The sequence below is a fragment of the Athene cunicularia genome (assembly GCF_003259725.1).
Source record: "Athene cunicularia isolate RWA chromosome 5 unlocalized genomic scaffold, athCun1 chr5_part1, whole genome shotgun sequence".
Lineage (NCBI taxonomy): Eukaryota > Metazoa > Chordata > Aves > Strigiformes > Strigidae > Athene > Athene cunicularia.
In genome coordinates this window covers 13,525,869-13,542,186 of record NW_020799101.1, presented here as the reverse complement: position 1 = coordinate 13,542,186, position 16,318 = coordinate 13,525,869, and the positions used below count along the sequence as shown (strand labels likewise).

Sequence of the window (16,318 nt, the reverse complement as noted above, 5' to 3'; positions counted from 1 at the left end):
CCCCCGATAATTTAATGTGAAAACAGGAAAAAAAAAACCAGCTTTCTCTACTTGCAATTAGACCACAGCAGGGTCTCTCCAGTTCTCCCTGTTGTGTTTTCCTGGCAATAGTTCTCCCTCTGCTGTTAATCTCCTCATGCCATAATGCACCCGTACCCTGCGGCGATCCTGGGAAGACTAGACAGTGTTTGCAGGATGTTTACATCCACACGTACAAGTTTGCCAAACCAAGGAACAGGGAGAAAAGAAGTATTATCTGTCTCAAGGGCCTGCCACCTCTGAGAGGTAGCCCATCAAAACTACTGCAGTTTTACCCCAGGTGATGTCACACTAAAGTATTAATTCGCTTTTCTGGTCTCCAAGACCACTCTTTTTGCTGCAATATTTTCAATTATTATTTCTAAATTCGTGATGTTTCAATTTGTGTTAATAAGCCTCCTTTCTGCCATAGCCAAATGGCAATGCCCAGTTAACAGAGCAGCAGAGCAAGCAAACCTGCAGAGATAGCAAAGGAGGTGGAAGAATTACTGCAGGGAAAAAACAACCTCCCTGTTAATGAGAACATGGATGCATTCAAACACATATGTAGGCAGCTCATGGCAGGATGGAAACAAAAGCTTGTAGTCTCTCAGGGTTCTCCTGTGGGCACAGCATGGATAAGGAGGCTTAATTTTGCAAGGTACTCCAATTAAAAAGGAGGCAGGATGGTAGACAGAACTGTCTGAAAGGCAGTAGTGGATGGTGTGTCTTATACAGCAGAAGCTGTGAGATATAACCATACTGCTTGTGGCTGTGATCTCCACAGTGGTTACTTCAAGCCAGATCCCACAGGCTGTTTGTGGGAGGCTCAGCATGGGGCAGGCAGGCATGCAGGGGAGAGGTGACCAAGTCTCATCTTTGCTGTCTCCAGGTTCCAGCTGGCTGGGGGCCTGCCGCTCCGGAGCCAAACAGGGGCTCTCCCACCTGCTGGTGGTGGAAGGAGGCCACGCACTGCTTACATATCCCTTGGAGCAAATTTTGTCTTGTTTTTTTAGATGTTGGAGATTTCTCCTGCGTCCTCCTATAAGCTACTTGATCAATTACCTCCTTCTGTGAAGATGTGTTTCTTAGTTTGTGTCTTTATGGTGGTGCCCCAAGTAGGATGACAGGGTTGGAGAGCAACCACAAAAAAATCTTTTCACCCTGGCTGGACCCCGAGTTAGCCAGATGTAAGGCAGCTCCCATCCAAAAGCTGTATTGCCATAGGAGATGAAAGGCAGCATGCAGTATCGTGGGCACCGTGCCAATTCAAGTTTTGGGCTGGAGCTGGCCCCAGCCAGCCAGCAGGCAACGCCAGGTTGACAGAAAGGTGTAACAGGGGCCCTCGGTACTGCTGGGGCCCCTGGGTTTGATTCTGCACCATGCAAACGCCCATGCCATGAATGAATAATAACAGTTTTTTCTGGGTCTGAGGTTTGTTTGCTTTTGCTTTTTCTTGGACCATGAACCCATGCCTTGAGAAAATAAGCAAAATGTTTTTAATATCTGTGCCACCAATGAAGCAAAGGCAGTGCATCTAATCTTAATCTATATTGTTTGGACTTTGGTTCAGTAAATCAGCTGTATGAAAGAATAAATTTCTTCTTTTAAGTTCCTTCCCCGCCCCTGCTGCACAAGTAAGTGTGACTTCCTGCCCTCCTGCTCTCTTGATAGCGCTTCCCTTTCCTGTTTTGGTTATAAACCTTCGTAGAGACTCCTGGCTTGTCTCCCTGCCAGATTTGTCTTCTGCTCGGTAATCAGGTGAAATAGCCTATTTGTGTTTAAGCACACGTGCTGGACTTGAGCGCATACTCCTGCAGGATTACCTGACAGGACTTCCTCGATGGCAGGCACGTAAGTATCTGGGGACTATGCAGGATGGCAGGGAATTTGTTGACCAGGGTTAATGTGACTGGATAAGAAGGAGAGTGTGTATTGTCATAAACACAGAAGGTCTGTATTTTGGTTGTAGCCTCACAGGATAATTTATAATTGTATAAAATGGTAATTAAGCTTTTATGGCAATGCCACATCAATATGGATCCCTTGGCAGTGAGGGAGAGGCTGACTTGATGGAGCAAGCCTCCTTCATTCCTGCTTTGCTTCTGTCAGCTCCAGGGGAGTTGTCACAGGTTAATTTGCATTTCTTCTGGGATTGAAGGGAAACCATGGCAAAGCAATGCTAGCTTTAATGAAAGACCTTTATGTTGATTTCCTGTATTCACTTATGAGTCTGTCTCTCCTGGTTATTTGTTACGATAATGATCTTTGATGAAGGTATTGTTCTTCTCCTGAAGTATGGATATGGCTGGCCTGTGAGTGAGAGCGCTTAGTCATGTATTTTCACTTGACAGTTCAGTTTTGGGTTTTGTGTAATATATATTTTCCAAGACTAGTTACTTCTTGTTTTTATTTCTGTAATTTTAGGGTCAAGGGAAACAGTTTATATTAATAGCTACCTGATCTAGTCAAGTTACGTTTTTACTTGTTTTGACTAACTAACTGGGCTCAGAATTTTTCCTCAGGACATTTATTCGATTATTTTTAGGAATTTCTAAACTTTACATTGATATTTATTTTTGGGAACTCCCCAAAGCATGTCTTCAAGGTGGTATGCAAACTCTGAAAATGAATTAAACTTCACTGCAGAAAGACATGTTGTGTGAATTAAAGCATTACTGGAGCAGTAGAGATTCTTCATTAGGAGACAACAGTAGCCTGACCTTGTTGGAGCAAGTGGAAGTTGAAGGGAAAGTTTCCTGGAGCACAGCATAGCTCTGGAAGTCTGACTGCCTGGCAGCAGTGACACTTCTCTGAATCACTACACTTCCTCTATGAGTGCCTTTTGCAATGCAGTTCTCTAAAAGCCTTTTCTTAAGATTTTGAGTTGAGATACTGATGATTGGAGTTCCCCTTAGAATCATTTGAATTCTTATGCTTCGGTTTGTAAAAAGTACCAGAGAAATGATGGGTTAAAATTAACTCCACCACGTAGTTTCAAAATCTCAGCAACATAAGCTAAGATGTGCTGACCTACAAGGGCATCAATCTGCCACCCTAAATCTCCACTGATGGGCAGATGCGCTATGTAAGTGCTGTGGTGAACACTGAGCGGTCGGGGCTCTTTGGGGACATCCGCTGGTGGTGCTGAGGACTGAGCTGTTCTGGACCTATGGTCTGGCCCTGGTGGAACATCTCTTCCACGGCATTATCATTTTGCATACTTAATGTTTTCTATTTCTACTCAGTTCTCCCATGCTCAAGAGCACTGCGGTGTGACAAAGGTTATGCAAGTTTCCCTGGTCGTGCCAGGATTGCATGCATGTTCCCGAATTTAACAACTCATCTCCTAAAGTCCTGGCTTAGTGTAATACCTGGGTGCCTCATAAACTGCCTCTGTTTTGGTTTCCAACTGAAGTGTCTGCAGTGGATGTCTGCAACAGATACTGGTCATGGCAATTCCCACTGGGTATGCCAGTGTAATAAGGGAGAATTCAAAATTAATGTCTCACTGCTAACAGAAGGAAGAGTAACTCTTAAATATTCTTCCTTGAGGTAAACCAGTGTTCATCTTACTCTTGTTACCACTGTTACCAGTATTTCCATTTCCTGCTCTGTAAAATATGTATTTATCTTGCAGGTGTGTCGTGACTTTATTTAACACTATCAGTCTTTCTGAGAGCTGCTTATGAAGGAGGCTTTGTATTTGTACTATTTTCTTGTAATTATTTAATATTAAACTGTTTAGATGCTGGAGTTTTAACAGTGGAGGAAGGTGATTGCCAGGCACCTACAGCAGATGCTCAGTGCAATGCAACCAAAGCCCAGCACCGAAGGCAGGTCTTCAATGTGTACCTGCAAGCTGAGCAGGAGAACAAAAAATAGCAGCTTCTGTGGGAACTGGGTTTCACTTCAGGCTGAACGGGGCAAGGCCAGCACTGTCATGAAGGTCTTTACATGGGCAGGCACCAGGAGTGAGTACAAATTGACAACTTCTGACCACTGGATCCATGGTTTGGTTTTTCAAGGGGTCCCAGGAAATGGGACTCAGAAAAGTAAATGGAGATAGTGGTTGTGACACCTCCATATTACACATGAAACTGTGACTGCTATTTTTCTAAATGTCTGCTGGAAAATATTCCGGCATTTGCATGTCACTGAGGATTGAAATCACCTATCTGTATGTAAAGTCCCTATGGGTTTCCACTGCCCTGTAGTCTGATCAGTGGCTAAATGCTATTTATTTCATTATGAGGTTTTGCTGCATTGCCGAGGAAATAAGGTTTTCAGTGCTCTGGGACAGAGGTAGTGTGAACGTTGGTTGCAGAGGGAAATGGACTTTGAAAAAGGAGGTCCCAGGAGGAGTCACAAGCATGACTGATGTTGTGTTGGAGAAAGGAGGCTCCCAACGAGAAACGGAGTCATGAGCAAAGCTGATGGTGAATCTCTGCTGGGAAGGCTGGAGGGCCACTGCACTCCAGCAAGTTTTATCTGTAATGAGCACAGATCTCAGATATGGTCTATATGAGCTCAGGGTGACCTGACTGACTTGTGTTCAGAGGGTTTCACAGGTTTTTTTTCTGTAAATCCAGTTGTTAGACAGAAATGTCCACTTCCTTCTGTAAAGATTGAAACTGAAACACTTCCCTGCATCCCAGTCATTATTATATTTGTTGTAGTGAAACCAATTACAATGTTTAGCAAATTAGTCCATCGGGGTTTGTAGTATACTTTAAATGCTGCAGGAACGTGACTTGTAGCTTACAAATTTTGAGGTTAACACAGATACGTACCACACAGACCACACATCTCCATATACAGGGTTTTGTATTTACGTTAGCTGTTTAAGCTGACATTAAGAGAATTCTGTCAGCTTCTTAAATCAGCATCAGCATCTATTTCTTGCATGTCAGGTTTAACCACACAGCTGTGACTTTCTGTGTGCAGGTTCAGTGGACAAGTAGAGTGTTATCTCTCATGTTCTATGTGCTGAGGGTTTGTTCCCAGGTAGGACAAGTCTTGGGTAAAGTAGTAGGGGGGAGGAAATGGATGGGAAATAGAAACTAAAAATAAGGTAAGTGTTTGTGAAAGTAGCTGTATGCATTTCCTAAGAATACTAGAAGACAGCTTATTTGAAGGTGAGAGAATAATGAGCAGCTTGAAACAAGGTAGATCTTTAATACGTTCAAAGCATGATAGCTTGATTTCTGTCAAGGGAGCTTTCACAGTTTATGCTAAGTGAATTTCTGCCCCAAGGAAACAATTGTGTCTGTAAATATAAAGGAGAGTGAAAGTCTCCTGGTCCAGATGGATTTCTGGAGTGGAGCCCACAGAATTAGGTGTTTAACCCTGAAGTTGGTTAGTTACAGTCATTTGTTACACTTCTGTGAACATGATTTGGTGACCCTCCAAAAGCTCTATTACACTGTCGTGGCTCTAGAATAAAGTATTTGAAACCCCTCCCATTGCCCCCGAGAGGGTGGCCTCTGGGTGGGCTGGGGCTGGACAGGGCGTCCAGGGTAGGGCTGGGATAACCCTGAGCCATGGCAGGGGCTACGGCTCATAGGTGGGCTCAGTGACTCAGTACCACACTCTGCAGAAGTGTTATTCATAAGAAGATACCTTGTAAGTTGAGAAAACAGGTCCATGAAGAAGCAGTGCAGCTTGGCCTCTCATCTTTTTCTCAGTCTGGGACAGGAGAGAAAAGCCTTGGAGACCCTCCAGAGCCTCTCTAGCAAAGATTTGCCTCCAACCATTATGGTTTACTCCTTTTTCCTCTTTGTTCTCTGTGCCAGGTCTTCTGTGGTTCAGTTTTGAGCTTTTTGCTCAGATGCATATGGATAACCTGATGGGCTAGACTCAGTGAATCAGGTCTTTCCCCCAATCCATGGGTCCTTCACTCCCAACCTCCACAGTCATTTCTCTCATTCCCCCTCTATGTTTCCTTGTCCTATTCAATTACTTGCAGTCAGCCATGTAATGTCAATCAGCCCCATTAAGTCTCATGTGATAATTCACAAAAAAAGACAACTATTTTCCCTAAGACTCCCTGTGTTATCTTTTCCACACTCCTTTGTGACTCTTTTTTTGGGTATGAGTCCTTGCTAGTAATAAATTTACCAAAAGCCAGGAAGAAAGGACTGCAATTTTCAAGTTCTGCACAGGCAGAAGAGGTGAGAAGTTTCTGCATTTCTTCACTGCAGCACTGTCTCAAAGTGCAGCCTCATTGCTACCCCCAACTGTGAACTCAGTAGTCTCAGTACCTCAACTGGTACCTTTAAGCTTGACTCATTTGAGTCTGGAAGTGATGCTGACACCGTAGCTAGCAAAGCAAGAAGGATAGAACAAACCTGTGTGGCCAGCCCAAGCATGCCATGCAGCCCAGGTGCTGTGCTTGGCCACCCACTCTCACCAAGGCTGGGCAAGAAGAAGGGTCAAAGCCGACCCTTTTCAAGAAGGGTTGACTCCAAATTAGCTAATTTGATAATTTGTGAAGATGAATCATAAACAGAAGAGATGGAAGACAGTGGATCAAAATGAGTTACACAAAATTAAGTAAACAGTATCATCTGCAAACATAATTTAATTTATAGTTTTGTAATACTGAAACAATATTCTATAAATCTCAACAATGAATACTGGAATTTAGGTACGACCTGGGGATGAAGGATTTCCCAGCACAGTCTGCTTCTATCAAATACAAAGTTAAGCAGATTTGCTTTAATTTCAGGCAAACAAGTGGTCCTGCTGCAGAGGTTTGCCATCCCACAAGACGTAAAGCACTGAGGAGAAAATGCTTTCAGAATAGACAGGGGTGGATATTAGGATTTGGATGTAAAGGGGTCCGTAAGAAGAACCCCTTCCACTCCACATATAAGTAAGACCTCTTAAATCTGTCCTAGAGCAAAGCGTAGCTCATTTGAGTAGATGTTATGTAGAAACCTGAACAATGTTGTAATTACGATCACTCCATGACGCTGGTTTTGTCTTTTTTACACATAATTGCCTGTGGTGGAAACCCAGGTGGATGAGTCTGACCGCTTGCATGTTAATGTAACATAAAAAATCAACAAGGCCATTAGTAATACTTGGAAAGGTATGTGAAATGATTAATATTCTCCAACACATGGCCATTTTCCAGTAACTTTTGTGTATTCCTAGGAAAATAAGGCAAGTTCTAGGACCTACACTCATATGACTTTTGTGTATAAATACTGTTATCTGCCAGACTCTTCTCATGGAGAAGGACCGTGACCATGCACAGTAGTGTGACTAAACCCCATATTTATTACCTGTTGTGTGTAGTTGACGTAAGTATCAATGGTATATCATCCAAAAAATAACAGAAAATTTTGCTGGAGCTTCATGAAATCAATGTTGCTTGATTTATGTTTAAAATAATGGACTCTACAGAGGTCAATAGAGAGGTTCTCACTGACCTTTATAAGAGGAACATTTCCTGGGCTGTTTTCAGGGAAGCTTTTTAAAGCGTCGGTGGGGGAGTTCTCCCTTCTGTGGGTAGGACCAGTAGAGAGTCTTCAGGCATAAAGAGTTACAGCTCCTTTTAGGGTGAGACAGCAAACTAGCAAGGGGTCCCTGGGGACATTTTAGGTTTTGAAAGATCGATGAAGTGCTTTGCAGGAAAGGATTCCCCTTGTGCTGTACTTTTATATTCCTTTCTGTTATTTCACTGGAGGCCAGATAACAGGCTTAATCCTGTTTCCATTTAAATGAATGATGAAAAACTGCCACTGACTGCAGGGAGAGCAGGGATTGAGCTTGATGTGTTGCTTTATGTTACAGTAACAATTGGTTGTCATGCATTAAATATTGCTCCTGGGATCTACATCCACATTTCCATCATGGGGTTGTAGAGGGCTTATTTGCTGCAGTTTTTATTGGCAGCAAGGTCTGAAGGCAAATTTGCTGTATCCCCTGGAATCTGGATATGGCAATATGAATAACTCCAGGGTAAGGCCCCCATGGCTGTATAGTTAAGTGTGTTCTCTTTGCTGTAAGGATAATTTAATTAATTTTGACTAATTAAGGAGCCCATGGCAATTGTGTGTTCCAAAATTCATCTGACATGGGGACAACATTGGGTCCCAGACTTGCTGTGATGAAACCAGTGGCATGCTCTTGCTTACTTTAGTACAGGGAGGCTTGCAGTGGCCGGCAAGGCCTGAGGAGATGGACCCGATGTCACGCTGTCCGAGTGTGACTCTCCCAGGGACCATGTTTTCTGGGAGCCCGCAGGCTCACTGGGCAGGGGGTTGCTGTGGCCTCAGGCAGCTGATGCTTCCCTTGCCTCTGGAGCTGGAGGTGGCACAAGGCACCTGGTAGCACAGGCTGGTGGGCATCATTTGGCCACAGGACTACACTGGAGATTATTTTTATTCATTCTACTTCCACATGGCAAAGCTAACCCAGTGTACATGCCTTTTAGCTGGTACATTTCTCTCCCATCTGTGAATCCGAGGCAGAGTGAGCATCCCCAGGCAGGTCTAGAGGATGCAGGCAATGCCGCTGCCTCTTGCACCATTTGGAGGATTAGGCAGGCTGGAGCGAGCTCAAATCCCTCAGCTGCTAGTGTCAGATATGGAGAAGCTGCCACGAGACATTAGCTTACCTTAAAAAAAGGGATGGAGAGGTATTTGCTGGGTAAGTGCATCAGCAAAACACAACTGTTTCTGGGTATCTTGCATAACAAAGCAACAGCAACTAGTGGATCAGCTTGATTTTAAAAATTCTGAAGAATATAAATAAAATCATGTTTAGTCTTTCTGATCTGAATATATTGCTCCAGTAACAATCTAGCTGTTTTCTTGCGACATAATAAAAATACACTTTATTCTGAATTTTCTTACCTTGCTTTTCATGGACGTGTCTGCAGCATTGTTGCTCCCTCTGTAAATGCTGTGAAGTTTTCAGGCTCTTGCCCACAGCCTGGAGGAGATTTGTGGGCTGCCTGGGGGCTGTAAAAAGTGACTGATAAAATAAGCCAGCATCAGTAGGCTCTAGTGTACAATAGGGGATGAATGTTTTTGAGACCCACAAATCAGAAAATACTGAAAATTGCTGCTGTAATCTATCCAGATATTCTTAATACTTACAGTAACGTGCTCCCTTTCATTTAAAAGATGACAGTGATGGGATCAGGTGGGTTTGCTTTGCAACAGTCGGTATAATTTACAAGTGGTATAAGTTGGTGCTGTGGCAGTGGGGGGATATGGTTTAGCACCACCCAGGAGCTTCTCGTGTATTTGTGTGCAAGTGAGGCATTACTGAGGCAAAATCAAAGAAAAGAAGTATATGCAAGAGAAAAAATGAAAGGATTTGTGTGCAAAGTGGATTACCACTTGACATTTCATTGCCAAAAATTATTTAATATGGCTTGAGCTAAGGAAGGGAGGTATATGTAAATATATAGAGGTCTAAAGTAAATAGGACATTCATGAACTTAAGACCTTCACAGGACATAATTCCTAACATTTTTATGTAGGCCTAACATGCACTATTTGCTCGTTGGATATCCCTGTTGTTACATTTGAAGATCTCATACCTCCAAAATTTGGAGGATTCTTTTTTTTTCTTCATATAAGGAAATCTTATTTCCCCTGGTATAAGAAAAGTGGCTGGGAAGTCAGGAGAGTGGGAATGGAAGTCCTGATCAGTATTGACATGTCACCTCAACAGTATTTGCCAGGGGCATTTCTTGCACATGAAAGATGTGTTTAGCATGAATTTAGTATATGCACATTAGTCACGAATATGCAAGCAAGAGGTAAAAAACTGATGAATTTCTGTGAATCTACGTGACAAAAATAGTTCTATATTAATGCTATAGAAAATTATGGCAGACATTTATGGATTCCCCTTTTTCACTTTCTTTGCAACTAGGATGAAGGAAATAAGAGTTCCTGTGTGTTTTGTACTGTGTATTCTTGGACTCCTAAGTGCGTCACTGGGTCTGGGTATTAGGCGTCAGCTGGATTAACATAATTGATTTCTTCAGTTTACCTAACGTGGCTTTTGGTTCAAGGTCTGCTTGCTTCCAGTTTTAAATGTGTAACTCAGCTGTGGATATCACATTTATTTTGCCAGTAAGCTGTAAAATATTGGTAAGTTTTCACACAAATGTGAAAGACTTCACTTGCCAGTAAGTACATAAAATAAATGGAGCATTCATACTCTTGGAGAGTTTTCATAACATTTGTGTGATACAAGTTATTCCTTGGGGCCTAATAATTTTATATCAAATAGATTATCAGTTCAAAACGGCAGCATACTGGATGTTTTTTTAAGTCTATGAACACATACATGCCAGCTTTAATTTAACCGGCAGATTGCATTCAAAGGATTAGCAGATCTCTTACAAGACATATGTTGTAAGTAGTTCTGATAATTTCTGTTGTCTTTTTTTCCTTTAGATATTTTCAGTAGTATGCAGCAAATTCACTGGGGTTTTTTTCTTAATTTTGGGGTTTTTTTGCTTTTCAGTGAACAGAGTATTTGCCAAGCCCGGGCTTCAGTTATGGTCTATGACGATACCAGTAAGAAATGGGTGCCAATCAAACCTGGACAGCAGGGATTCAGCAGAATCAACATATACCACAACACGGCCACTAACACCTTCAGGGTAGTTGGAGTTAAACTGCAAGATCAACAAGTGAGTAACTGTATTGAGTTTCCTGTAAATTAAACTTTGATCTCTTTTGATACCATCAGTTCTATACTTAATGCAGTACAGCAACATTTCCTGCTCCCTGCAAGGTACCTGCTTACTCCAGTCATTCTGATTTTGTATAATTTTTCTATGCACAGAATGTATCATAATTTAGTGCTTATTTGCAAACAGAACTTTTGGTAAATACAGAGAGATTTTGATGCTGTTCTTCCCCCTCCATTTTTGCTTGTGAAATGAATCTTACTTTGTTCTGCAGGTTTTGCTCTCAGCTCTGCCTAACTTACATTTTGCTTGTTATTAATACAATATATAAAAAAGAAAAAGAAATAAATCGTTCTGCTCTGACATTTTACAAAGTATGACTGTTAAATTGCTGTGATAAGTAAGTAGTTCCTCATAATGCATTTTCGATTCCTAGGTGCACACTGTGATCTGATTTGCCTAAGTCCGCCGGAACTCCTTGGATATTATGGGGGTTCTATGGGATTTAGATTATCAAAACTGAGATCAGACCCCCATTGGCCACCAAAGCACAGTGCTCAGTCCAGGACTGCCATGGCGTGGCTCTGGGCAGCCTGGGTCATGGGTGCACCAGGAGATGCATGTCATCAGAAGCTCCATTACCAAATGTCATGTTTAGACCCTAAAATAACAAAAATTTACTTGGGTGGAGTAGCAGTGCCATACCATAGTGCCATTTGCATTTTAGAGCAAAAATTTCAGCATCAGGAACTCCCTCTGTGTGTTGGTGTGAGGCCGGTATGGCAGCGACAGCTCAGCCTGCCCAGGCTACCCGCCTCCCACACTCACCTTGAGCCCTCAAACTGGCAGAAGACTCAGGAAAAAGTGGGTGATTGATTTTCTTTTGGTTCAGAGAGTGGTGTTGCCTCCTGGGAGGATGTGATGAGCACCACAGCCAGTGTGAGATGAGCAAGGGCCGGGCAAGCCAAGCCAAGCCAAGCCAAGCCAGAAAGCAGGAGCCAGGGCACCACCACCTCTCAGCTGCACAAATGTTGAATTGAGTGATCAGCTCATGGAAATGTAGATGATGTCCCTCAGCTGTCAGCTGTAATGATGCTTGGGCACAACTGGAAAAGTTAGTCAGGTTGCTTACTGGAAGTGTTAATGATTTTGTTACACCGTCCATATACACAGTCATCATTCTGAAGAAGAAAAAGCAGAATAAAAATAGGTGGGGCTTTTGAGCACACTGGTTTTCAGCAACTTGCAGTGCATTTTTGAAACACCTGCCATATCTTTTGTCTCCAGTTTTATCCTTCTCAGTAGAGCAAAGGCAATGTATTAATGTAGCTCCATTTCAAAAACAGAAAATATTTTCAAAAATAAATGAAATAAACTGACTTCTTAGTCAGCTGTGAAAGCCAGTACTGTTTTGTAACAAGCCATGCTAGTTGTTTATTTTACATAGCCGGCAGGTGAATATAAATTATTTTCATGTGACTGCAATCTAAAATGGGTCTGAATAGCTGGTGTAAAACAAGCAAAAGTCATAAAGTCTACATGTAAAGAGAGAGTATGTACCAGAGGTCTGTCTTAATTGGAGTATACAGCTTAAAGAGTAAGGTATATTCTATTTGCTTGCAAATGTTCCTACTTATGAACAGGCTGCATACCATCTAAAAATCATCTCAATTCAGAAGGAAACAGATAGAAGATTATATTTTTCTAGAGTTTAAAGATTAAAAATCCTCCCTCAAACAAACAAGTACACATTACCTTAGTCACTTAAAGCTCTCTAAAAGAAAGTATTCACCTTAAATATGATTACAAAACTCTAGTATTATGTATAAAATAAATTCAAGGCAGCGTAGCATAGTAGTATTTTAAAAAGCGTTCTGAAAGTCTCAAGATTCACAATTTAATATATTTGATATGAATCTCACATGGAATTGTAAACTTGCTAGTCTTGCTAAGTATTTGCACTTAATGAGAACAAAAATGAATTTCAGTTAAAATAATTCTCTGTACAAGCCATTTCATGCTTGCTCTCAGGCTATGCTAAATCACACTGAAATTGAGGTTTTAGTAAAAGCTGTTGCTTTGCAGGGAAAGCTATATTTTTCTGAAAAGGACTGATCTTCAGCTAATATGTGATTTGGCATATAATGAAGCTAATGAACCTACACAGATTTCCAAGAGTTGAGAAACTAGTTTAAAATAATGTAACACAACAATACCATGGAGGAACAATTTTTATTACATACTGTTTGGCAAGGTGCAGACTAGAGTAATTGTCATGACTTCACCTGTCTGCCTTTAATGTTTCCCGTTTAATTTTTGTTGGTTTATATTACACTTCTCATAATCTAATTTTCATCCTCTTTGGTTTTTGTTGTTTTGGTTTGTTTTGGTTTGGTTTTTTTTTCATATCTTCTTCTGTAGACTCTTTGTTCTTCGTCTAGCTGCCTTTCTGTTTTCTAGTCTTTTTTTGGTGCATGTGTTAGAGTTTATGATACTGTCTTCTCTCTCTGCTCACCTTATCTGTTATCTAGCTGACGGTGTCTAAAAAGCTCCCCTCACAGAAGTATGGCTTTTAGAGTGGCAGAACTTGAGTATCATTCTCACCACCAGGAAGTGGTCACCAGACCTCTATTTCTCCTATGTGTCTGGTGACGTGCTCATTGTGTGCTTGCATGCAGCAGCAGTGCTAAGTTACAGTTAAGTGGTACATGCGTTCCCCTTTCTGCTCTGCACAGACATGCCTATTTGCATAGACTCATGGTGGCATGAGTGGTAATCTTCAGAAAACCAGAAGTTGACTTTTGAAGCTTTGAAGTAGCCACAGTGGCCAGAACTGGTTTGAAGCTAAGGCGAGATTGGTATTAAAATAGCTTGATATCATGAGCTTTGATGTTTCCTTGCAACCTTCATTTTCTCAAAGCCCAACAGTTTCAAGCGAAGAGTTTTCCCCCGTGTTGCGACTTGCCAGCTGTTATTATAACCTAACCTGTTGTAAAGGTGAAGTGTGTCAGCTTCAGTCACCATGTAAGTTCACCAGGCTAAAAACATACAAGTGGTCCATCTTTATGGCTTAGCTGACAATCAGTGACTCCCCAGTTCAGAGTCCTGATGAACTGAGGGTTTAAAATCATTATTTTATATCAAGTGATTTCAGCCCATCATGATCTCATCACAGAAAGGCATGTGCTGAACAAATAGGCAGGGAGGAAGGTGCAGGTCAAAAGTGAATCATATCTCCAGAGGGTTTGGAGCTGATGTGGCTAAGAAGTGAATGTAAAAACAGAGCCTTGGGGAAGGTGGGATGTTTTACATTTGAGTCTAAGCCAAAACTGAAACAGGGGCAGCATTCTTGGGATATAAAGTAAACCACATTTTTTGAAAAATAAAGAACCAATTAATCACTGCTGTAACTCATTAGAAGTGGTCAGGTTTGGGCCTGCTTACAGAAATAAAGAATCTGTCCTCAACTGCACCAGTTCTTAGCTGCTACACCATATCCTCCCTGTTTTAGCAATCATATGACTGCTCCCCATGAGAGGAGTCTGAGTAATGGCAGTGTGGCAGATGCCACGCTGATAACAAACTTCTGAACTGTTTCATACTCTAGAGAGACAAGCAGATGTCTTGTTCTGGTTCAGTAAGCAAAAGTATGGGCAGTAAGACTTGTGTGGGAGCTCATCCCATGATCTTGGTTGTGGTTACACCTCAGATGTGGTCCTGAGATCCTCTTGATCCCTTCTAGCCCCATTCCTGTGAGTCCTGTCAACCACCACCATCATCGCTGCTGACAACTTACAACTCATCAGCCTACAGACTTCAGTCAAATGGAAGGGAAGGGAAGGGCTGTTTGCTTTTAGTCTACTAAAAATCTACTATCTTTTTAGTAGATCCCAAAATTTCCTACCTGCCACAGAGAGACTACACATGAAACTGAGATGAAAGAGTGAAGGAGAGTACCAGGTAGAACTGAAGCAAATTTTTTTTAACTTTATAGTTATGAGAACATTGAAAGGTGTCAACATATTAATACTATCCACAAATGATCTGTGTAACTCCTTGCCATACAAGATCATTGAAATCCAAACTTTAACAGGGTTCAAAACAACACAGACATTTATATCAGTAACATGTCTACTTTGTTTCAGGATAGAAAATACTAAAAGATGTTGGAAAAGAAAAAATAGAAACATAAAATACCATGTTTCAGCTTTAAAAACAAACTCTGGATGAAGAATTATAGGAAGAATTGTTTCTTATGGACAAATCCATTACTTATTGCTGCAAAACTTTCAGTAAGTTTCTCCAGTTCACCTATTGTAGACTACAACTGAAGATTAAAAGATTAACTGTTGGTCTGCTCAGCAAGGTGGATGCTATCTTACTGACATAGGAAGCTTTAGAGTAAAGATCCCTTAGAAAAATGTAAAAAACCCCCAACCTATGCTCCAAACAGGGAGACCTTCTTTATTTTTGTTAGTGCTCTGAAGCACTTGGTTATCATTACATGCCTTGCAGGGTCTCCAGACCATCTGTACAAGATACCTTTGTGCACGCATTCTTAACAGTAGGAGAACACCTCCTCTTCTTTTTTCTAGAAACCTTAGCCAAAGGAGATAAAACGAAACTGACTATGTTTCATTTCCCAGTTTTAAACTCTCTGTTTTAAGTTTAAAGACAGGGTATTACATCCTGATGATTACTGAATGTCAACATTCAAACTCTGTCTTTATTCAGCTGAAGGGATCAAGCCCTCAGAACAGAGTGGGTTCTCTGAGTTCCTTGGGTCAGTGTTCTGGGAAAGCAAATTTTGAACTGCTTACCTGACTTCTATTAAACGATTTTTGGCAAAGGTTTTTACAATTTCTGTCTTTCATTATACAACTGCACTACACCCTCTGGTGCTTTTTGGACTTCAATAGCGCTGTACTTTAAAACAGAAGATTCTTTTAGTAGGTGAGAAATACTCACTTTGCAAAGCCTGGTAGAAGCTCACCAGTTTGTTAGTTTCTAAACATTTCCTCAGAGATACTGTCTGTTCCTTCCCTTGGTTAAGCTACTCAGAAGTGGTTGGAAGACTTAAAAATTGATACCTGTTAAGACTGTTTAGTTAGTTGTCCAGGCATGAGTCTACTTGGTGCTCTAGAGACTCAATGAGTATGAGCAACATCAGCACAGGCTCTCCCAATGCTCAGTGGTAGAATGGGGCTGATGTCACCATTTTTCTAGAGAAAGGGGCTATCTAAGGTGTCAGCTATAAGAGTGAGTTCAAATCTTTGCTGTGACCGAGCAACAAAGTTTCCACAATGTTCTGGTTGGGGTGGGTGGCTTCCCATGCAGCATGCTGGTGATGCAGTTCCCATTTTCAGGGGACCAACTCTTGAGAGCCTGTGTACCAAATGTAGGCTGCCCTGCATCTCCCTTTGGATCACAGGTCAGGAATGTCTTTATGAAATGAGGCAAAAAAAGCAATGTAGGTCTGACTGCTGTCCAGTGCATTTACATAGAAAGTTAATAATGATGTTGGTTTGAGAGCAACACTTGGACCAGATACCTGATGTTCAATAACCATCAGGCTAATTTATGCCTAGGGCTAGACCAAGTATTCAAAGACTGTTTGCTATGTCACTGTTT

At 41.6% G+C, this 16,318-nt stretch overlaps 1 protein-coding gene across 9 annotated transcripts in view; it reads left to right on the top strand.

Annotated features, from left to right (window-relative positions):
* The window catches only part of EVL (Enah/Vasp-like), a 134,554-nt gene that overhangs the window by 46,714 nt on the left and 71,522 nt on the right, over nucleotides 1-16,318 (top strand). For 7 of the 9 annotated variants that reach the window (XM_026849389.1, XM_026849393.1, XM_026849395.1 and 4 more), the window contains exon 2: nucleotides 10,519-10,687. In XM_026849389.1, coding sequence (XP_026705190.1) covers nucleotides 10,553-10,687 — 135 coding nt within the window. In that variant the 5' untranslated portion in view covers nucleotides 10,519-10,552. Of the gene's footprint in view, nucleotides 1-1,745; nucleotides 1,873-10,115; nucleotides 10,140-10,518; nucleotides 10,688-16,318 lie in introns of those variants that run through there. The other 2 variants (XM_026849388.1, XM_026849390.1) reach the window with 2 other exon arrangements.